We start from the raw sequence: 24,260 nt of genomic DNA on the forward strand, positions 1-24,260 counted from the left end.
TGTCCAGCTGCACTGAACAGTAATTAATTACCTTTCTCTGACCCTTTAAGAGACAGCTGATGATGTTAGTGGGTTGATGGTCTCATTAAAGTTAATGGGGTTTTTTTCTTCCTTTAGATTCAGCTTTCAAAAATTGGACCACCTTTTATCATCAAGAGCCAACCTGTTTCTAAACCAGAACCTCGAGTTTCCCCAAGTACATCAGTCAGCAGTGGGAGAAACACTGGGGCTAGAACTCTTGCGGATATCAAAGCAAGAGCTCAGCAAGCAAGAGCCCAAAGAGAAGCTGCAGCTGCAGCAGCCGTGGCAGCAGCTGCGAGCATCGTCTCTGGAGCAATGGGGACCCCATGCGAAGGTGGGAAGACAAGAACACTGGCACACATCAAGGAGCAAACAAAGGCCAAGCTATTTGCAAAACATCAAGCCAGAGCTCATTTACTCCAGACTAATAAAGAACTGAAGTCACAGTTCAGCTCAAAGGAAAGTACCTCATCTCTGGAGATACCAGCTTCTACTGACACAAAGATTGAAGGTTCTACTGGTGTCATCATAGTTAATCCTAACTGCAGGTCCCCTAGCAACAAGTCTGCTCATCACCGTGACACTACTACTTTATTGCAGCAGTCACTTAACACAGCTACATTACCAGAAACTGCTACTGAGATGTCTGTGCACAGTTCTGATGAAAATATACCTGTGCCACAATTGTGTGAGAAAATTATTTCATCTACCTCTACTGAAAGTAACAGTGTGCCAGTGCTTTATAATAAAAGTTCAGTCTCTGTGTCTGTTTGCAGCACTGCTATGTCTGGAGCAATTAAAGAACTTTCTTTTGCAAGTTCTGTTGATAAATCCTCTGTTTTAATGTCTGTTGACAGTGCAAACACAGCAGTTTCAGCTTGTAATATAAATATGCTGAAAACCATCCAAGGGGCTGATACTCCATGCATAACCATTGGACCAAAATGTATTGATAACAGTAATGTACCGGTCTCCATAGACAATACGGTCTTATCAAATGCCATCGATGAAAAAAGGTTGCCGACACCAAGTAGCAATGCGAATAACGCAGTCTCCAGTCATTATGCCACTGTGCCAGCTTCATCTATTGCAAATAATTTGCCAAATCATCTCTCTGGTAGTTCTGTACTGATCCCCCCAGTGGGGACTACCAACAGATTTTCTTCTGATAAGATAGCCATAACCGGGTGTAACGAGCAAAGCACTGTCTCCATTCACACTACCGTCAGGTCAGCTTTAAGTTGCAGTGAGGCCCTTGCAGTAGCAGATTCTGTTGCGAGGCCACCCATCTCAATGTTTACTGGTAACATGGTGACAATAAGCTCTTACGATAACGCTACTAAATTGAATGCCGATCTCTTAGAAAAGAGCTCTGGAGCACGAAACCGGATGGATCTCTCTGGTAAATCTCAGCCCGTGAGCTTTACACAAACTGCCATGAATAGGTCTATACCTTGCAAAGTCATTGTTGATCACACTACAAATCTGAATTCCAGTCTGTCACTTTCTTCTTCTGTTGAAAATGCAGAGAACAGCATTGACCTGCCAAGCAGACCTGCAAGGACAGAAGCTGCCTTACAAAGTATAGCCTGTCCTCAGGTGTCTGTAATAAGCAGGCCTGAAGTGGTCTCTAATGAAAGCCTTGAGCACAGTTCCAGCTTTATCACCATTACAGCAAAGCAAGACAGCAAGAACTTGCAGGCAGGTTGTTCAAGTCTTCGAGAAGTGCCTCTTGCTCCTCAAGATAAATTAATTGAGGTGGTTACTCCCAGCCAAGGTTTTGCTGAGCAAATAAGAGGTCCTTCAGCATTTAAAAATGAAGCAGATGCTGCCTGTGCCAATCAGTATAACACTAACAATAGAATTTGTTGGCATGATGAAGAGGCAATGAGCACAGACCAGCCCGTGGTCAGCCATCTTAACTCCGGTAAGCATAAGGAATACGCAGAGCAAAACTGCTTAAAAAATGTCAAAACCGAACCTTCCAGTTACACACAAATGTCAGAACTGCAATCCAGGAGTCTTTTGACGAGCATTGCTGTTCCCGTTAAATCGGAAACTAACGAGTCTGACAAGTGCTTCAGGATGGACACCGAGGATTTTACAGGACCTGAAATGCCTGCTCAGACCGCAGAAATAACCACGAGCGCGCAGCCGCCGCAGACCTCCAAGACATCCATCGCGGACTCCATGGATGACTCCCTGTCCCTGACAACAGAAACCCTGAAGCGAGTTAGCAGTGCCGGGGGCTCTAGCTGCCGCTTGTCGTCAGTGGAGGCCAACAATCCTCTCGTGACACAGTTACTGCAAGGCAATCTGCCTTTAGAGAAAGTGCTGCCGCAGCCCAGGTCAGGAGCCAAACTAGAAATTAACAGGCTTCCCTTGCCTTTGCAAACTACCTCAGTATGTAAGACAGCAGTATCGGAGAGAAATCTTGTTGAACATCCTTCCAACTCTCCTAATCCAGATGGTAAAGGATTTACAGCAGGTAGCATAGCCCCACTACAAGTCAGAAAGCGTGAAAACCATCCGAAAAAGAGGATGGCCAGGACTGTAGGGGAACACGCTCAAATTAAATGTGAGCCCGGGAAGGTGTCAATGGACACAGATGTTAAAGTGGCTCCTTGTGTAATTAGTTCCAGCATGAACCAGCTAGGGCATGGTCAGCCATTTAAGCAGGAGTGGCTGAACAAACATGCCATTCAGAGTCGAATCGCTCACAGCCCAGAGATCAAGCAGCAGAAGAGGCCGTTGCCTTCATGCAGTTTCCAGCAGAGCTTATTTCACATTGATAAAAATGGCAGCTTTCACGCAGAAGCTAGTACCTCACACAGACAGCATTTTTACCAAATGTCCATGGCTGCAAGAGGCCCCATTCCTACGGCAGCTTTGTTGCAAACTACTTCAAAAGGCCCGCCTGGCTGCAACGCATTCGCTTTTAGCAGACACCTGGAACAGAAGGGCTTGGGAGACGTGAATATTTCTACAGCAGCTCACCCACTGAGGCTAGGAAGTGTGTTTTCCCCTAATATTCAAATTAAGGAAAGTGATGACATTGCCAGTGCCTCTCAAACTCTGCAGAGTAAAACATTAGTGCATCCCCCCCACCCCCCTCTGCCCGTGCCACCTCCTCCCCCTCCTCACCCCAATGCCGAAGTCCCCTCTGATCAAAAACAACTGACAGTTACCATGGAAACCACTAAAAGACTTAGTTGGCCTCAGCCAGCAAGCATCTGTAGCAATATAAAATCTGAACCTGTTTCTTTTGAGGAAGGTTTAAGCAGCAGCTGCGAACTGGGCATGAAACAAGCTTCCTATGATCAGAACGAAGTGAAAGAACAGTTAAAAGCGTTTGCATTGAAAAATGCAGATTTCTCTTCCTATTTACTTTCTGAGCCACAGAAGCCTTTTACCCAACTCGCTGCTCAGAAAATACAGACGCAGCACCCGCAGCAGCAGCAGCAGCCGCAGCCGCAGCCGCAGCTCTGTGGAAATTATCCAACAATACACTTCGGTAGCACAAGCTTCAAAAGGGCGGCATCTGCAATTGAGAAATCGATTGGGATGTTGGGAAGTGGCTCAACCGCTGCCACGGGCCTGTCGAACCAGAACGCGCAGATCCCGGTTCAGAAATTTGCTGACAGCAGCAACGCCGATGAACTGGAACTGAAGTGCTCGTGCAGGCTGAAAGCCATGATCGTGTGTAAAGGCTGCGGAGCCTTCTGTCACGATGACTGCATAGGGCCTTCCAAACTGTGTGTAGCTTGTCTGGTTGTACGGTAGGAACTGGATCAAAGATGCAGTATCCCTTATCAGCGTGGAAGGGCAGGACAAACGAACAGAGAAATTGGAACAGTTTAAGGCCACTAATGGTTTGCAATTAATTGATTGATTTTTTCTTTTTCTTCCATGTGGTGCTTTCATAATTTAGTTATTCCTGCCTGAGCGCCATTTGCTGGGAAGAAGAGGAAACCTGTAGAAGTAGGGTTTTTTTTAAAAAAAGATAGCCTTGTTACTGAAGCTTCTATGAGCTCTCTTGCTATGTGAAAAAAAAAAAGGCATTAATGCATGTCATTCCTAGCTTCTATTTATTTGCACAAAGTGCAGCACATTTTTTCTCCATTTTTTGATAGCTGACACAAGCTGCAGGCTAAAGATCTGTGGAAGAATAACTCTGCAAGAAGTGGAGTAACTATGCAGAATGAATAACACACTGAGTAGTGACTGTTTTGAATGGGGTAGAGGCAAGTGCGGGATATCAGCCATTGTAGCTTCCAAGTCAGTGTGCAGTCCTTCTGCTGACAGGATCGTTTTCTTCAATTGACTTCCACTACCTAGAGCTAAAATATAGTCAGTTCACCTAGCCAAAAAAAAAAAGGAGGAATTTAGATTGTTAGAGGGGTTTCCTTACATGCCTGCCAGGGACTACGTACAGAACTGAAATCCTACTCATCATCTCTTCTCCTTGACAAAGATTTGTATGTGCGATCGGTTAGTGGAACCAACACTGGAATCACATTGGCCTCAGTAGAGTCTGGAGAAATTAACTTATCTACTGGTGATTAGAAAACTGTTTTCTCTTCCCGTTTCCCACTGAAATATTTTGTATTTGTCTCTCTAATCTGTCCACTCAGTTTGTCAGTCCCAAATGTATGTAAAAGGTCAGACTTACATAATAGGTTCTGGATGTTTTAGTCTTTCTGTGGCCTAAAAATGATGCGTTCTTACGATGAATGAATAAGAAAGATTCTAATTGCATATTGGTTACTAGATTATCAGTTGGTATTCCTCTTATGTGAGTTTCTCTAAATAACATCTCAGAATTTTGCCATTTAAAGTAAATCTTAGAATTACTTACAACATTCACTTTTTTTTCTCAAAAAAATTCAGACCCATTACTCTATCTTTTAGAAATTTGGAAACAAAAAGGCATTTTTAAAAGGGATACTGCATCTTTAAAGTAATCATCAGTATTTATCCAGTACTGTATTTACATTTAAGACTATAGCTGCATTCCAGATGCGCTAGCCACCATGACAGCAGAGAAAAACAAACTATAATTTTGGGACCCTTTTCACCTAAAAGGATAATATTGTAAAGGGATAAAGCACATGCAGTTGCTGGGGAGATGAAATACCTTGGGTTTTTTAAGTCCCACTTCAAGAACACAAAATGTGGAGTGCAAGTCATCCATCTGCCAGTATGTGGTTGGGTCTGCCCAAATGTCAGCATCAGAGAGAAATGTTATTTTTACTGTTACAATAGAACCTCACTAATCCAAAGACCTTGCAGTCCGCTCAAGAGAACTGATTTTCCTTCCAGGGTTCTCTGAGAGCAACGTAGTGCAAATGTGTGAGATGTAATGCTGCCTGGATTTCGTGATGCATTTACGATTGCATTCTGAAATATTAATGTGAATGATAGAACTACACTTAGGAAATAAAAAGTATACTGCATTTTACACTATACTTTTTTAATACAATCTTTGTGTGCATACTTACTCATAAGCTGTAACGGGTCTCCCTGATGTGGGTGCATATTAGTGAGGTTCTACTGAATGGAGGAACCACATTTATTTTCTTGTGGGACCATTTTCACAAACATGATAAATGCCATTTACTGTCTTAAAAGTGAGCTGGAATATCTACAACATACATTCCTGTCATAGGAAGCTCTATGGTGCACCTTGATGTTCTCTTTTCTTGTAATTAGCAACATATCAATATTATTTTTGACACTGTGTGGTACAAAGGCCATTTATAATTACACTAACAAACTTGTTGCCGATATAAGAATATATTTTTTCTATACAAAAGTGCTCCTTAATATGACGTATGAGTGAAGAAACCACTTATCAGCACTTTCAGGTCTTCTGGTAGGAAAATAATACAGCCAAGCAAAAACCTAAAAGTAACCACATGAAAATTAGTATTCAGTGGTACGCCAGCTGTTGGCAAAACAGTGACTGGAAAATACTCATGAGTAAGCATGAGTACAGTGAGTTAATGCATATCAAATTCATATTTGAGGAGCCTTTGTATTAGAATTGTATTGCATTGTATTTATACTTGGTAGAGGTAGGATACTTCTATTTAAAATAAGGAGAGCAACCAGTCTTGGACTTCTAATAACCTGTGTTTATACAAGCCTGCTGGGAATCCTTATTTCTAGCTCAGGTTTTCCTGTCCACAGCACATAAGTCAATATTTGTTTGTACTTGCATCTTGAAGTACTTCTTGAATTGACTGACATAATATAGAAATAAATTCCAGCCACAAAATTGTTTTATTTTGTTCAAAGGGTAAGAGTGTGACTAATGTGATAGGTAACTCATTCATGTCATTGTCATTTCTGTATCAGGATTGCAACTTGCATGTGTGAGGTCATGATAAAATGTTATTTAAAATGGCATTAAACTGGATGGTGCTATGTTATATTACACAACCGACCAAACTCTTCCATAGTGCAGTTCCACTCCTTTTGTTTTTGAGTCATTGGAGTTGCACCAGGAATACATTTGACCAGTTAGGCAGCAACAGTCATGAAGCGTTGTTACAGATGACAGCAGATGATAGGTTTATGGTATTATTATACTATTATTATATTATTATACTCAAAAAACTGTGGTGATATGGGAGCCCGACTGAATCCTAGTGTGACTGGAAACATTACTTGGATTCTGGTATCACACAAATGTCTGGGGAAGAGTGACCCTTGGTCTTCAGTAAGAACACAATCACATTTAGAGGTTAATTTTGAATGACTTCTTTTTTGTTGTTGTTTAATCGTCCAGGTTTCAGGCCCAATGTCATTGTATTTTCTAATGACCATGCAGTTTGCACCGTGGGGTGTTAATAGTTTATGCACTGAAAAGTGGTGAAAGAATTGCTTAAGAACACACTGCACTGTGTTTGTGTGTACGTACGTATATGTCCCAGTGTCCAGCATGTATAATTTACCTTTTTTTTAAAAAATATCAAAAATAGTTCCCCCACTCCTACCCCTGGAGCAGCACTTTTGGGTGAGAGGGAGAAACACTCTTTTTTACTCTTTATTGTTTTAATTGCATACCTGTGAGATATGCAGATAACGTTAGGGCATTGGCAGTGTGTGTGTTTGTCTGTTGCTGTTCTGAACTAATTTTCCAAGCAGAAACTCCCTTTGAAATAATGTTTAAAAGAAATAATTAAGAAGTGGTGAACTGGATGCTCCCTGTTTGCGTTTTATTTATCTGCTGAGGTCTAGTACATGAAATAGCGTTAAAACGACAGAAATCTAGGTTGAGCCATAAAGCAAAAGGTATATCCTCTGTGCTATAGACTTTCTTCTTGAGGGTGGTGCATGTTGTCAGGGTAAGCTACAGAACCTGCAGGTGGTTTTTCAGGGCCCTGCAATTCCTTGCACAGTCTTTTAAAGCTGGTGCATATGGTGCTTTATAATGCAATTTCCGAAGTAAAATTACCTTATGCTGCACCCCTTTCCCCCCCTATAAACACACGCACAATTTCAGAATCGTTACTGTAGCCTCTGGTTTAGCAGTTTCTCCAAGGTGTGGTGAAGGTAACCGGGATAAACACTTGAGATGAGCCGAGAAGTGTCACCCGAAGGGATCATTTTATCTGCCACGCGTGAGCGGCCCAGCTCCGCACGCTGACCGGCTTCTGCAGCCTCCCGGCGGCAGCTCCTGTGGCTCTGCGCGACACCGGGGCGGGCAACAAAACCTTCAGTGGGTTTGGCACGGACCCGTGTAGCTAAACGTTTCTGAGTCTATGAAATCCTGTTGTCTTCGGTCATCATGCTTTGTCACTGTAAAACCAACAAAGAAAAAACAAAAGGCATTTTTTAGTCTAATTTAAGGAGCTGCTTCTTTTATAGCACATAATATTTCGCTTTGTACTATATTTGATAGTTAAAGAATAATTTAGTCCGTAGAATAACTTTGTTGTATTTGTACTGTTCATGAATGTTCCAAGAAAAGTGCTTTACTTTGTTGCCATAATTCTCTTGTACTGCTGTAAAATATTTTTTTCTGCTTTATGGAAACTTAACTCGATTCACATTTTCAGTACAGGGTTTTTAGTGTGTATGTATTTTTTTTTGTCAGTATTCTGAATGTTTACATCTGTTCAACATTAGCCATTCTATGCCTTTGTAGGGCAGTATTACTCCTGCAGTATAACAGCAGTGTGAAATCCACTCATACCAAACATGCATGAGAAATACAGATTATTGGGGAGATCCCTAGCGTGAATAGAAATGTTTTCTATCTGCATTTAGTGAAGCAGATACCCTCCTTCGGTCCTCTACCAAAGAAAATATTATTCCCACAGGACAAGCTCGGAAAGTGGTTCTCTGAATCTTCAGAAGGGGGTGTAGTTGGTTTAATCGGGATTACGACAGATTAATGCTGTTATGCTTTGCTTTGTCACCCCACCAGAGGTGACTGGGTGAAACAAGCATTTTAGCAACTTTTTTGTTTCAAGACAGTGTTTTGTTTAGAATTCAGGGATCATGCTTTCTTTAATGGTGCTGTTTGTTTTATTATTTTTTTTAAGAAAACAACATTTTGTTGCCTACAGAAATGACCATTCACAAAACCATAAATTAAATAAAATAATTTGTCTTCATAACTTCTCTCTTCTCCCTTTCCTTTTCCCCTATCCCTTGAAAATAGCAACTTGGGATTCAATATTAAAATATTCTGAAAAAAAAATAAAGAGATAAAATAATTTTTGTCATTGGTTTATTTGTTTATTTATTTATGTTCAGTGCCTTAGGCAGGAGATCCTGCTTGTGCACATTTGTTGTATGTACAGGTTGGTGAAACAGAAATGTGAGAGAAAAAATGGTCCTTTGTAAAGGATTTTTAAATGATGATGATGTGACATAGTCTGAATGACTTCTTATGTAACTCAAGTATTAATCATCTTATACTAGTAAAATAAAACTAGGTGTTGTATATGAAGTTGTTGTAAGTAGAATAGTTTGTGGATGAAAGTGATTATATTGCTTTCGGTAGTTAATGCTGGGTGTATTTTAGGACTTTGTCTGCAGCCCATGCAGAACGTGCTTAACAACAAAAGCAATCCAGGCACACACCTCCTTTATTTCTTATCCCCACAGCAGAAGAAATTGTACGTCCATGATACATGAAAGGCAACCAGTCCAAGTTATGTTCCTCAAAACACTTACCTTTGAGGTCTGGAATGGAAATTCAGTAACTATTATATTAAAAATATTTAAAAAAAAAAAAAAAATAAAAAGTTTTCATAATGTTACCCTCCAAGGAGCTCTTTGAGTACTGGTGGTCAGGGTGCAAGCGTTAGAAGGTGGGTAGCAAATAGTTTTGTAGACCTGCTCAGAAATAGCCAAACAACACATCCTAACCACCATCTTTTGTCCAGCCTCCTGTCATTATTATTTCAGATGTGGTACCATCTGAGGGCCTTGTTAGCAGCAAACAACAGCCCCTTCTGCCAAAATCTTTCCAAATCCAGAAAGAAGACACCCCCGTCTCATGTAGTTTATAATCCAATGACTTTTTTTTCCTATTCAACACCCACCTGGCAAACTCCCTCAGCTAGTGCTGTCATGCACATTATTTACCTTGTTGAGTTCTGCATCAAATAATTGTCTTTGCATGGGGCTTTACAAAATCAGGGACCAGCTCTGCTGCTCACAGCAATAGCTTTTCAGGCTAATTTCCTTTCACAATTTGTCACCTAAGCAATGTCAAACATTAAATCAATTTGTTAAACCTGTACTAGCTAAATATTAACTTTGGTCTTTTTTTTTCTTCTTAAAACCTGTAAAATATTTCTGCACATTTTCATTCAATCTTAAAAAAAAAAAAAAGAAACAAAAACCAAAGTTTGTTTTTTCTGAGGTGTTTGCTGAGGACCTTATTAGTATTAGGAAATTAAGTCTTGTCCTTTCTTTTGTGTTCCCTCCTTCGGTTAGCCCAGACTTACCACGCCAGTGCAGCCAGCAGATGGCACGAGGAGAAAACACGCTGCGCTGCTCTCACTCCCTCCAAGTGCTCCTGTCCCTCAGCAAAAGCACGTAGCACGGAGAAAACCAACCAGGAATACACAGCATTTCTGGGTTTGCCTTTCCTCTGTGTGGAGCTTTAGTTGTAGTGAAAACAAGCCTTCCTTCCCCCGCCCAGTCCTGGAACTCGGCTTTCAAATAGAAATGATGCCCTGCAGCTCACATCAGCCTTTCCTGCACTTGGCAGCTCTGGCAGCCTTTGAAAGCGCTGTCTGACTCGTGCAGTCTATGGAAGTGAAGTACTGATACACTGGAAAAAATTATTCCCCAGGCCAGAGCCAGGGCGTATTTTTTTTATGTTTTCTTGCTGTTTCCTTTGCCACTCACGGGTGAAGAGACACAGCAAGACAGCTCTTTGTATCGAGGCGCTTCACAAATGAATATTAAGGTATTATCGCAGCTTGGTGTACGGGGGGTGTGCTTTTATCAAGCCTGGTGTTTCTCGGATGACATGGCTTGCAGTTGAAGGGCCACCAAACAGCAATACCTTTGTGCACCACCACCTTGGAGACAGCTTTCTGTGATAAGGAAGGTAGATGGAGTCACAGGCACTGATGCCTGCTGGTACCTGCTTGTGGAGTCAGCGTGTGTTCTCGGGACAGCTGGTTTTTATGGAAACTGAGCTAGACACAGATATAAAGCAGAATTTGTTGAGATGATTCAGACGCATGTGTATCTGCAGAGTACCAGTGTCCTGGATCATGTGTCCTGGACACTGGTACTCTGCAGATACACAACAGACACTGATGAGAGGAGTTTGTTATTTCTCAGTTAAAAAACACACATGTAAGTACTGAAGGTTCACGCTCCCAGCGTAGGACGCGCCTGTTGACTCACCAGCAGGGATGAAGTTGACAACTGTTCCACAAATCCATTGGGGAAAAATACCTGGACTGGACTTCTTGGAAGCTGTTGGCACCTGGAATAAATGCGAATTTCCGTGTATATGTCACCTTTCTAATGCTATTCTGTTCTGTAGCCTTTGTCCTCATCTTGTAGAGCTTAGTTCAGCCTTCAGGGTCTTATCTGCATGTCATTCCAACAAATAGCAGAGAGCTTATTTCCAATATCTCTGAGCTTCTTCATAGATGTACCACCAGGGCAAAGAACAGCTTAAGATCCCTTGTAGGAAAAACAGTTCTGAAAATAAGCTGAATATATTGGATAATTGACTTTTATTAATAGGAAGTCTTGCTACATTGAGTAAACAAATGACTGATGTTATTACATAAAGGAGGAACCTTTTTTTTTTTTTTAATATTGGGTCTTGCTGTAAAGAGTCTTATTTGCTTCTTTCCCAACTACTCAAATCCATCCTGAAAATCACGTTTTCGTGCTCCCTGATTGTGAACTCTCAGCCCAAAATCCATCATGCAGAATCTTTCCTACTGATGTGTGCATTTCTGGCTTTTACAGGAGCAAATCTGGGAGATGGTGGAAACCTGTACTCGCAGTGCCTCACCCTTCACCCCTGATTTATGCATTGTACAGCATAGTATGTAATCTTTGGGGAAAAGAACGAAATTAGCTGTGAAAACGCAATAATCCTAACATAGGTTATCTGACTTCCTTTAGGTTATTGAGTGGCAAAGTCCAAGCCTCAGATTTTTAATGGGAGTGAGCAGGAGCTGACCCATAGCAGCCAGGATAGACCATAGGCTTGGGTTCCATCCAAAAGTGAACGTTTATTGTTCAACAAGTCCAAATAAATGTCCTCAGAGTATTAGGAAAACAACCAACACACACCGTCTGTCACCGAAAAGAAGCTTGGATAAGGAATCAGCATAAGACTAGTGAGAAAGAAGTTATGTTTTTAGAATAAGTGATCCTGCAAATTGTATTAAAATCTTAGTATCTGTATGGATATTTGTATGGAATTGCAAATATTAAGAACATCTTTTGTAGCTCTTAATTGGGAGATAAATTTAAATATTTAAGGAAAATCAGATCCAGCGCTAGCTGATAGTATAAAATTACACAACTTGATGGCTAGCTTCTTAAATATGGCTCTTTGAAAGTATTTTACAGTATCTCTGGTTAGAAAATGTTAAAGTTACTGTACGTTCAGCGTTTTTCAAATTAAGGGTCTTTGTTTTGGTTTCCTAAAATAGGAATTTCAGAGCCTTACTTCAGTTTACTGATTCTAAAAGTCCTTGCTTGCATTGCCAGGCAAGCCTGATTTATGTTCTTCACTATGTCAGACAGTTGAAAAAGTAATCTAGAAGTACATTCAGCATCACCTACTTCTGTTCAGTATGTCATGCTATGTATAACAGAATTAATCTGGGTGGGGAAAGTCTGCATTTGTGTTTTCAGCTCCTTTAAAATCAAATCAAAGAGCAATGAAAATAGCCATGTGATTCAAGGGACTTTGTATAGCATTACTGGACATGAGGAACATACCTTTTCCATTCTGCATCTTCTAAATTTTCAGAAAAATAATATCAAGATCTTTATGAAGTGTATAGGTGACAGTAAAGAGGAATGATATGTATATTAGTGCCAACGGTACTTGAATATTTAATAAAAAAGGATTTGTACAGACTTAGGCAGAAAATGAAATAATGCTTTGGAGGGATGGAAAGAAATACGTGTGAGGTGTCAGTCACAAGGGGTTCTTCTCTCTGCCATCTGATGATTGTGATGTGGTTAGGAAAAAGTTATATATATATATATATAAATAAATATATATATTTATTTATTTATTTAACAACTCTCAAAGGATAGTAAGGCATTTGGGTTGGACTAGACAATTTGCAGAGGTCCCTTCCAGAACCAACCATTCTGTGATTCTCTGACTAGGAAAGTGGGCTACGCAGTATGCTTAAATCAGGATTAAATACTAGGGTATTTCTGGTGCTGCTGATTTTATTTATATATTATAGAATCTGAAGAACAGCACTGCCAGAAATCTGAAGGCTGGCTTGACCCCGCGGCTCTGCAGGAGGCTCAGGCTGCTGCTGGGGTTGCTGTGCCTCCCACTCCACACAGGGACAGCTGCTCTCAGCGCTTCACTGTCCTTACCATGGCAGAGCTTATCCCAACCTTCAACCCAAATCTTCCTTGCTGCTGTTTAAGCCCATTCAGTCTTATCTACGCTTCACAGACGCTGAAAATAACTTTCTACTTGCCTCTTTCCAGCAGTCTATTAGATAGTTAGGCTGTTAATTCGTCTCTCTTGGTTTTCTATTGTTTAAGATAAACAATCCTAATATTCAGCCTTTCTTTATGGGTCATGTTTTCCAACCTCTTATCACTTTCATTGATCTTCTGTGGACTCTTTCCAGTTGGTTCAAATCCTTTTTGCTTTTCAGGTCCTGAGAGTGAATATATTATCTCAGCTGAGGCCGAGAAGAGAGGTAGGACTGGTTTGCAAGCCTGAGAGGCTAAAATTGTGCTCCCGTGTCCCAGAACAGTGTTTGGTTTGTCCATGGCCTGTTTGACAGGGTGGTCCCAGTAACCGCCGCATCATTCCCAGTAAAACTGCTTCTAGCTGCTTCTTCCCCATCCTGTATTTGAATAATTTTCTAAGTGTAGACTATTCTATTTATCAGCTCTTAGTGCTGTCCTAAGCTTTTAAATCATAACTCGAACTTGTACAGATCATCTTAAATTCCGATCTTGTCTGTCAACAAGACAACAGTGTTTCCCAGGTAGATATCATCTGCAAATTCAGAAAAACAGGACCACAGTATTACAGGATAATTCCTGTTGGAAGGGCCATTGGTAGGTTATCGAGCCCAGCCTCTTGCTGAGAACTTGCTATCCCATCACCCATCCCATAAACTAAAATGCTGGAAGGAACTGGAGCTGTGCCAGAACTGGCTCTGTTATGGTTGCCTCTTATGACTGTGTGAGAATGGTTTTCCACCCGCTTTTGACTAACTGGGTAACAATTTTGTCTAGACCATATTTTTCCAGTTTACTTATGAAAATGTCATGGGAAGCGATGCTAAAATGTTTACTGAAATCAAGATGTGAGATCTGCTCCTCAGTCCATGGTTCCTGTTACTCTGTCATGGAAGGAAGTGAGACTGGGCTGACCCAGCTTCTTCTTGACAAATTTATGTTGACCATAGTACTTTTTATCTCTGAGGGTGCTTATAAACCACTTGTACTAACATTTTTCCAGAGAGTGAAATGAAGCTGGTGATACTAATTCCCTTCACTCCTCCTCTTTGGAAATTGGGGTGGTTGTTACTTTCATCCTTCCCCAGGTTTCCTTGCATCACGTGTTTTCATGAGTTCTGGAAGGTAACTCCTGTGTTACCTGTGAGGCCCCTGTGACTGTATCAGCCACCCCTTCAAGTGCTATCCAGTGACGACTATAATGCCCAGTGTCCTTTTATAACATATAGCTCATACAAGTTCTCTCCAACCTATTCAAGGCTGAGATAGTACCCTTTTGTCTCCAGTACCAATTGTGTTAATTACCTGATTATAGTTGATGGATGGCTCTCCCTCTCCATTGAGCAGCTGATCAGCTGGCACCTTGGTGTTCCTCTTACTGCTGCTGTATTTTGAGGGCAACTTTTTTAGGTTTTTTTAATGTCCTTTGCTGGTCAAAGCTAATTTTATGTGTGGCCCTTCTGATTTCACCTTTACATGATTGCACTATAGGTTATCACTTTCTGTGTGCTAGCTTTCCTCGAGGAAAGAAGTGCTCATGAAGAGGAAGCATTATTGCAAGTTGTTCCCTGGCTATAGTCATTGCTTATCAGCAGTAAAATTGAGTTGCCCTTTCAAAACTTTGGTTGAACTAAAAAAGAAACACAAGAGAACTCTCTGGACAATCCAAGCCCATACAGTAGTTTTAAACTAACAGATATTGGATATCAGGAAATACTTTTTCACCAAAAAGGTTGTCAGACGTTCAAACAGGCTGCCCAGGAAGCTGAGTCACCATCTCTGGAGGTATTTAAAAGTCATGTAGATGAGGTTCTTGGGAACATGTTCTAAGGTGGACTCGACAGTGCTAGGTCAATGATCTTAAAGGTCTTTTCCAACCAAAACAACTCTGTGATTAAAATACCTACCAACCATTACTAAGAAGTTCTGAAAATTAAAAGCTAAAAATGGATTTCAAGATAAAAATGGATTTCAAGATCTTCAAGCTAAATCATATACAATATACAAGAGATGAACGATGACATTAAAATCATAAAGACAAATCATGAAGAAAACAGTACTTTGACACAGCATATATCTTTATCAAGCTAAAGCTAGTCCTGAAACAAAAAGAGGGGTCTGTACTGAATATCAGAAAATGAACTGAAATACTAACTATAGTAAAACAATAAAGTAATAGTGATCAAGAAGGGCAGGGAACTGCTGGAGAGAGTCCAGCTCAGAACCACAAAGAAGATTAAGGGAGTGGAGCATCTCCCTTATGAGGAAAGGCTGAGGGAGCTGGGGCTCTTTAGCTTGGAGGAGACTGAGAGGTGACCTCATTAATGTTTATGTAAAGGGTGTTATGTTATGTTATGTTATATTTAATGTAAAGGGTGAGTGTCACGAGGATGGAGTCAGGCTCTTCTCAGTGACAACCAATGATAGGACAAGGGGCAATGGGTATAAACTGGAACACAAGAGGTTCCACTTAAATATGAGAAGAAACTTCTTCACAGTGAGGGTGACAGAGCACTGGAACAGGCTGCCCAGGGAGGTTGTGGAGTCTCCTTCTCTGGAGACATTCAAAACCTGCCTGGACACCTTCCTGTGTAACCTCATCTGGGTGTTCCTGCTCTGGCAGGGGGATTGGACTGGATGATCTTTCGAGGTCCCTTCCAATCCCTGATATTCTGCAATTCTGTGATTCTGTGATTCCATGATCATAATGTCTATATAATCTAAAAACTGGAGTGCCTAGTAGATTAAATCCCTTTTAGACACTGTACAGAAATAATTTCAAAGCACTAATTCACCTGCCATAAACAGCGAATTACAATTAGCTGCCCTTTCTTACTGCAGTACACATTTTGCAGAATTTAGTATTTTTTGACTGATTTTCTGTGGCTATACAGCTTGTTGTTATTTGCTTCAGTGTTAGAAAATGTAAGTGTGTACCAGTTCACAATTATAGGATTTTATATCAATTTAATGTTTGTTTTACCTATGTCATTGCCAAGGAGCAAGAAACTATTTCCTCTAATATTAATATATGGGTTTGGGCCACCTCATGCAGAAGGATTACAAATGCATGAAGTAAAGACTCTTGTTTGGGAGACAGACATATTCAAAGCACATACACACAAAAAAAGAAAGAAACTCACTGGCATTATTTATGTTTTGACTTTTTTTGCTTAGAATAGATTGAGATTTGTTTGGAACTGACATGCATATGCAGAAGGACCCCAGATTTGAACATCCAACCGAAGTGCAGCAAACCCCACACTGCGGCTGCTGCTATCAGCCCGGTGCAGTAATGCCCCCTGTCACTTGGCCAAGAAGCGGCTGTTGCGGAAAATAAATACATTCTCTGTCATTCTGCCGAGCAGGACAGGTCTCAGCTTCAGCAGATGCAGGAGTGTAAAATAAATAAATGCTAATCAGACATTCTTGAAAACTAAACACTCCTTGTTTGTTCCTCATAAATAAACCTTCTTTTGCTTGATACAAGATGTTATTAAAGAGTATAGGTTTTATACATGTGGATTTTCTTATTTTGAAGATTGGTGGTATAAAGAAGTAGGTTTATTCTTGCTTAAAGGATAGGGATTTATTAATAAAGTACTTGGCTTTACACTACAACCTTTTCTTATCTTTTAAAATTATTACTATTTAGTTGTCTGCCTGCTTACACCTTCTAGGTTAACATATTCTGTTCTCATCCTCCCACTAAATGGTGCATAAATTCACAGTATTCACAGGGAATTCAGCTGCATTGTACAGCACAAACACATAAACTGTCCCAGAGTACGTAGGTATGATCATATGTAAATGCTAGCAGGGGTCCTGGACTCTTCATAATTCACCATCACAGGTGCAGTCAAGGTGTCTGTCAGGATGTACAGGATTTATTTCCTGTACGTGAGTTGCACAGGTGACATGTGAAGGCAGAAAACAGACATGGAGTTGGAGATGCATCACTTTTACGGGCATACCTCGGTCATCAGTAAATTTGATGGATTCTGAGCATATCAGACTCGCTGGGTGTGCACTATGGAAATCTGGGTGTGCCTGGAAATCTCAGTGACATGGTAACCCTAAGAGTGTGGCTGAGTCTGCAAATAATTCTTTTGGCCTTTTGATCTTAAGCATGTACACTCCCTTCTGTCATTTGCTGCTGTGCTTTGCCGAAATGCTGTCAGATTAACATAGTTGCAGATTTTATTCATGATCTCCTTATTGTTGTTCTTCCCAGTAGTTATTCACAGCAGCTTCACACGTTTCTGTTTTCAGGACAGAAATACAGATGTGGCTTGATCATACTGTTGGGCTCAGCATCACAAAATTATCACCTGAGCTTTGTTTCAGTATAATTTGGCTGTTTTCCTGTCTCTGATCATGCCACGTTAGTCAACTGTACTTCCGAAAGCCTGAATTTACTTCACAGAAGGTAGGTAGAAAGAAAAATTGAGAGCTCTAATAGAGAAAATAATCCCTTTCTCCAGTGTTTACAAAACATTTTGAAGTTTTCATTGTATTCTGCAAAATCTGGATTATGGATTTCTCCAGGCAAGAATATTCCCAGTGTAAACACTCCCACTTTTCCATTATCTTTCCTCTGCCTCCCAAATGTAACCTTTTTCCAGTTCCTCTTCTAACCCTCTGACCGTCTCTCCTCCATATCTGCTTGCGGTCTCATTTTACTGCTCTGACTCATCCAGTGGTGCTGTGTCTCCTGCATCTGCTGCCCTTGCTCTAATTCTTTTGGTTCCTTGGAGTTTAACTGCTCAACACTTGTTAGCTGCCAACATTTTGAGGGAACCAGGAGGTGTCTTGCTTTTGAGACAAGTCCTCATTTCCCAATGATGTTCATCTCCAACGGATAATGGAGGTCCAGTTTGATATGTTTAAGATGAAGGGTGATTCTTCTATGCATCCACAAGTCCAAGGATCTGCTTGGGAGAATCACATGGGATATGGCTCTGGAGAAAAGACAGGTCCAGGAGAGCTGGCTCATTTTCAAGGATGACTTACACTCAGCTCAGGAACGATCCTTCTCTACAAATAGGAAATCAAGCAAAGACAGCAGGAGATCTGCATGGATGAACAGGGACCTCCTCTTTGAATAGGAACAGTTTCTTACCCTTTTTTTCTGATTTCATCTTGCTAACATGAGGACTATCCTTTTATTTTGTGTTTCTTTATTTTGGACTTTTCACTGTATGCTGGTCTCTGAATAGGACTCCTATGTATATGACAGCACATAAAAAACACATAGTAGTTTTGTTTGACATCTGTTTCTGCAATTTTGTGTCCTCAAAGCTGTCAGATGGAAAAATACATAGAAAAACAGGGTAAAAAAAAATCCTCCTAACACTAAACTGAATCTTTAATACAATAAAGAATTATTCTTGTATTATTAGTTATCAATTAGTATTATTTATAAGTAGTAATAGTCCCAGTTATTATTGTTTTCTTCTCCTTCTGTTCTTTACTACTTAGCTTTGGAACATCCTTTGGTTTGCTTCTCAATTACAAACTGGGAAAAAACCTAAAATTGTTTGTGCGGTCTCACAGGTCCCAACATCACACTTCTTATTCTTGGCTTATGTGAGCCGTGTGAAAGCACAGTCCCACCACTTTCTGCTGAAAAGGGAAGATTCTTCCATTGATGAACACCCTGCTCACACCGTCTCTGGCTTTCCTCAGGACTCTGTTATTCAAGTTACATATGCCAGTGGAGTTGCTCTCCTGAGTATTAACCAATCTGTCAATATCATTTAACAAGATTTATATGTAAATTACTGGTTCCAGTGCTGCTGAATACATACCCTGTCCACATCCCAATTCCATACCTGCAAATTTTTCATTGAAAGAAAATCTTGGCTTCCAAAAGCATCAAAACTACTTCTTTGGCCTCTAAAAACACCCGATGAGGACATTTGATGAGCAGGATTCCAAGGTGTGCTTGATACATTGAAGAGGTAACTATGGGTAGAGCCCAGGTGACATTTCTGGTAAAAATAATCTGTTTGAACACAATATACACTATATCCAAGAGAAGTAAGCCTGAAAAATGCTTGTAAATACTGTATTTGCATAGGATTTTGCTGGTAAAAGTGAAAACCAATCCACAGTTCAGAGATCTGTAAACTCCAATAAAACTTGCTCTAAAGCAACCAAAGGGCACGGAACTTTATGACTGAATTATTTTAACTTAAAATTCCTTTAGCCACCTAGCTTTAATTGCTAATAACTCTAAATCTGACTCTCCTGAAACACAGTGCTGAATGAGGAGAGCATCTTCATTGTTTCTTCATCTTTTTGAAGCCTTATCATTGCTTTGGGAGAGGTCACTGGACTCAGAGAACTTATTTAAGTGAGGTGCAGTATAAAGACATATATAGACACACTGTTTGGCTCATCACCTGTTTTTCTCTAGTCCACTTCTCAAGTCTGTTAAGACATTTGGAATTACGATTTCGGGATAAAATAACTGCTCAGAATCAGAAGTTATTCTGATGGAGGTCTAACTTTGCCCAGAAATATCTAAAATGTGAGAGGTGTTCTATTAGACTATTAGATTTTATGCATTCTTTTTCATTATATTAATGATCTATACAAACTTAATATAGATATTTTGATAGAAAAAAAAGTGGAGAAATTATTCGGGGAAGAAGATTCTAATTCTTTACTTTTTTCTTTTCAATATTTGCCTGATACATTTCCCTATTATTTGACTTCAAATGCATAACACACTTTGACACATAATTAATTCTATATTTCTGAGAATCATACTGAACTTTCAAAAGCATAACCTGACTTTCATGGAACTGTGGTTTCACTACTATTTACCTATGCTATTAAAATAAATGGAAATTTTCTCCATGAAAACTGAATAACAGCATATCAAATTAACACAACAAATATTGGTCCAAGGTAAATTTTGCAAGTACAAAGGCTGGGCTAGAAATGTACAATTATCATATCTCATAGACTGAGTTTAACAAATTTTTGGTAATGGTCCTGTTTACATTTAAATTGGAATGTAGAGATTGTGTTACCTCTGGCTTTCGTGCATCTGCAACCAAACCCCACCAATTCAGGTGTCTGTAACTAATGAATAACAGTGAAAACTTGGTAAGAAATTGCCAAATAATGGTAGAATGATTTAAAAACTAGAAAATCTGGGCATAAAAGACTCTGAAGTTTCATATTATCTAAAAACTGAAGGTAGTGAAAGACGTGATTTGAAAATGAATTGTTAGTAGGTCACTCTACTTGTTGAAGGTATAACAAAACCTATTGTTTGGAAGTTGAACTGGGTCAGTATACATTTTTAAAACCACCAGGAAACTGTTAAAGTGGTAAAGTGGTCCTGAAGCACCAAGTGTTGTGTTGAATTCTCCATCATTCATTGTAAATTTTTAAGTCAAGCTTGGCAGGACATCTCACTACATCTTTTCTGTTTCAACAACTACTACTGATAAGACACAGGTGTCATGGAAAATAACAGTCTCAACTGAGGGAATTTTTACTTGATTTGATTTACTGCCAATTAACACCAACTTCTAATTCAGGTGGGGTGGGGGAACATAAATGAGAAAACAAACACATAGCCCACTATCTTTCTTCTTTCCCAGGCTCATCTTAAGACAAACATCTCTGCTCTCTTCTTCTTAGTGTTGTCTCACCTTGGTTTTGCTGTGGATTATGCTCAGTCCCTCCTTCCTCATTCTTTGAGCCTGTGGGCAAGTCTCGTGCCTAATGGTTTGTTTCTGCTGCTCCTTTCTTGTTGTTCATTTTCCCCCTGCTCCAGTGAGGTTCACCCATGGCCACAGTTCCTCAGGGGTGACCCTGTCCTGGCATGGGTCATCTTGGGCTGCAGTCCCTTGAGGTTGTCCCCAGTCTGACATGGGTCACCTCTATGCCCCTGAATGTTTCCTTCCCTGTGGCTCCCCCCATGCATTTGCCCAAGAGCATCTGCCCCACATATCCCCTGCCCCTTGTGGCTGCTACTTTTTCTCAAATGTGTTTCAGCAGAGACACCACGTGTTCCTTGGCCATCAAAGCTGTGGCAGGCAATGGGTTGTTCACACAAGCTTTGGAGCTGGCTGGACGTACCTGTTACCTGCTCAGGGCAACTCACGACCTTCCCCCATGCAGCCCCCAGCTACCCAAGTGCTGCCAGTTATGCCTAATACAACAGGTATGAGATTAGCTTTTATTTTTCATATGTCAGTGTAGCTCAGGACCTCAGGCTTTGTAAGCGAACCATTGTCCTACCTGTGCCTAAAGCGAGGTGAAGCAGATGCCATTTTGGGGGGTCTCAAACAGCCTGTGTTATGTGAATTATTCTGCCAAATGCTTCCTGGTATTACAGAATAAAGTCCTGTTTGAAAACCCCATGTTCCTCTGGTCTTATAAGAATTATTTTCAGCTATTTTGTCAGCTTGTTCAATAATAAGAAAGCATATCCCATTATGCTGAAAAAAAAAAGGGATGTAAAACTGTGTATTTTTTTCAGAAACTAAAGGTAAATTTTCCATTTGACTTCAATAATTCCCTGTTTATTTTGATCTCAGTAATGTGCTAATTCAGAAACTCTTCACTCTGTCTTTAAATCTTCACTGTTAAACTCACCTGCTTAAAATGGTCTAATTTTAGCAAGGCAGTTATGCCAGTATATAACTATAAACACGTGTATTTAAGTCAATCCTTTTTTTATTAGAAGGACCCTTCTAAGCATCTAAATATAATATAAAGTAGAATTACATTCTCTAAGTTTCTGAATAAGCTCTTTTTTGAAACTCAAATATTGCTATCCTTTTGCAATCAACACTCCCACTGAGTACCATCAGGTGTCAAAATTTGACCTTGAAACATCGCCTTTTTTTGATGTTAACAACCAGAACTATGAGAGCACTCTGAATCCAGGAGAATGAAATCTACCAGTGACATTTATTACTGATGATGTGGGGACCTGATAGATGATTTAATTTGAGAGCGCAAATTCAATTCCTGACCCACATGTCAGTACACAGAAGGTTTATGTAATTATCATTAGTGTGTTGTTATTTATCCATGTGTAGATCCTGCTGACTTTTTATTACTTGCTGCTAATGTTGTCATTAAAAATGCATGCCAATTAACATAATTTTTAAAAGAGACATGAAAAAATGCCTCATTTTGCTTTAAATTTCAATTATTTCTTTGATTTATTCTTATTTCTTCTAAGCATTTGCAAAATAACAGTCTGCAAATTACCAGACAGCAGATAGGAAAATAGTTGCCAAGCCCAGTAATTCTTTTACCTCTATAGGTAAAGTTTCTCATTTCCTGCTAAGCAAATCATGTGCTGTCACCACTCTTTGGCCAGTCAGTTGTTCTTATATTTTTTGACAAGAAGATATGTGCAGATGGCGTATCTCATTGCAGCATTGCAGTTTCAGGCCCTTCGTGAATCTCTTGAGTAGGTAAAACAGCATCTGTCAGTTTTACTATATTGGATTTATTGAAACCAGGAAATTAGTAGCTTGTAAGTATGTATTAGTCTCTACTTGGCACTTCATTGCAGTACTTGGTTATTCAAGATGGCAAATTCAGATGTGCTTACTAAAACCTTTAGATATTTTTTTTTCCTGCTTCTCTTGACTGAGGAGGCTTAATGATCACAATTTTACGAGCCTCTGTTTCTTATGATGGTAAAAGCCTTTTAGATCAGCTTTTCAGAGCCTTATCCAGAGCACAGGTTTCACGTAAGCTTCAAGGTGGAAATGGAAGGTGGGGAGTGATCTCAGCAGAGAGCTGACTGCCACCCCTTCTAGCACTAGAAACCGCTCTCTCTACCCCAATGAAACTCACTCCCTGGAACTGCTGCCGTCTCTCCCGTCCCGCCAGGGGGGCTCAGTCCCAAGGGGCTCCCAGATGTCAGGGGGAGTTAAGGACCAAATGTCAGAAATGCTGAGATGAACCCATGGCTGGTGATTGGGTCCCTCAGGCAAGACAGTATGTTGCTTAACTCCAAGTTTCTTGCTAACGGACCATATCTATGCACAGCTCCATCAGTAAAAATGTTCACTTGCACATAACATACGTAGTAGCTTTTGTTAATGCTGTCTTTGTTTTTGAGCAGATGGGAAATCAGACCAAGCAAGGTTGCAGGTGTTGGGGTTTTTTTTCCAAAACTCATACTCTTGATTCATTAACAAGAATAAAATTTAAATTTAAGAGTAAACATTTTGATACTCTTTTCTTTTATTCTTTTGATTATTTGCATACTTACAATCAATTTTGTTGTGAGTTTGCAATTACTGATTTGAACAGAGTAAAACATGCACCCTGTAGAAGGTACTCTGTCAGACCCACCAAACAGCGCTCTACCAAAATCTGATCTTTTATCTGCCTGTTAGATGCTGTAAAGGCTATTTCTGATATTGCCATCTGGTAAAATGTCGGTCACGTTACAACTGTGATTGTTATTCCATTTCTCTGGTATGTAAAACACGTTGTTTATTGTAAATGAAGAGAGACTTGGAAGTTTGAACTTAGGTTCATAAACTGTTCAGTCTTTGGTCTTTTCATTCTTCTAAGGGTCCACTCCAGCAGTCCAATCTGTTTTCATTTCAATTTTCTCTCCTGGTTTTAATAGTGTCCCAGAACCGAAGCCACAGCAATGTTTGCACTGATGGGGATGGAGCACAATCCTGACACACAACCTCAGCCATATGGAGCAGAAGGGACACATGATACTGATGGAGCTCACTTGAGCCATGGGAGAAAGAAAATGCTGCCCCAGTGAATATTTTTGTTTGTTTCTGTGCATGCTAAGCTCTTGGATTTTTTTATAGGGAAGATTTGTCATGTGTTTCAGTGCAAAAAAACAACATGCAGTGTTGCAAATCCACTTTTATAGATGTCACTGGAAAGGGAACATTCCACTCATTGAGTGGATTCGTGACAAGTTTATCCTCTAAGTGGAAGCTCCTGTAATGTTTTCCTGCTTTCTCCCTTCCTCTTTTTTTTAAATATATATATGTGTGTGTGTGTTCTGCTGATAGGACTTGCAGTAGCAGATCAAG

General features: G+C 40.1%; 1 protein-coding gene across 5 annotated transcripts in view; it reads left to right on the plus strand.

Annotated features, from left to right (window-relative positions):
* Positions 1-8,986, plus strand: part of ASXL3 (ASXL transcriptional regulator 3) — a 128,314-nt gene extending 119,328 nt beyond the window's left edge. For all 5 annotated transcript variants that reach the window (XM_065053430.1, XM_065053429.1, XM_065053427.1 and 2 more), the window contains one exon: positions 118-8,986. In XM_065053430.1, coding sequence (XP_064909502.1) covers positions 118-3,804 — 3,687 coding nt within the window. In that variant the 3' untranslated portion in view covers positions 3,805-8,986. The remainder of the gene's footprint in view (positions 1-117) is intronic.
* Positions 8,987-24,260: the final 15,274 nt, after the last annotated feature.

Source organism: Columba livia, chromosome 2 (assembly GCF_036013475.1).
Source record: "Columba livia isolate bColLiv1 breed racing homer chromosome 2, bColLiv1.pat.W.v2, whole genome shotgun sequence".
In the NCBI taxonomy this organism is placed as follows: domain Eukaryota; kingdom Metazoa; phylum Chordata; class Aves; order Columbiformes; family Columbidae; genus Columba; species Columba livia.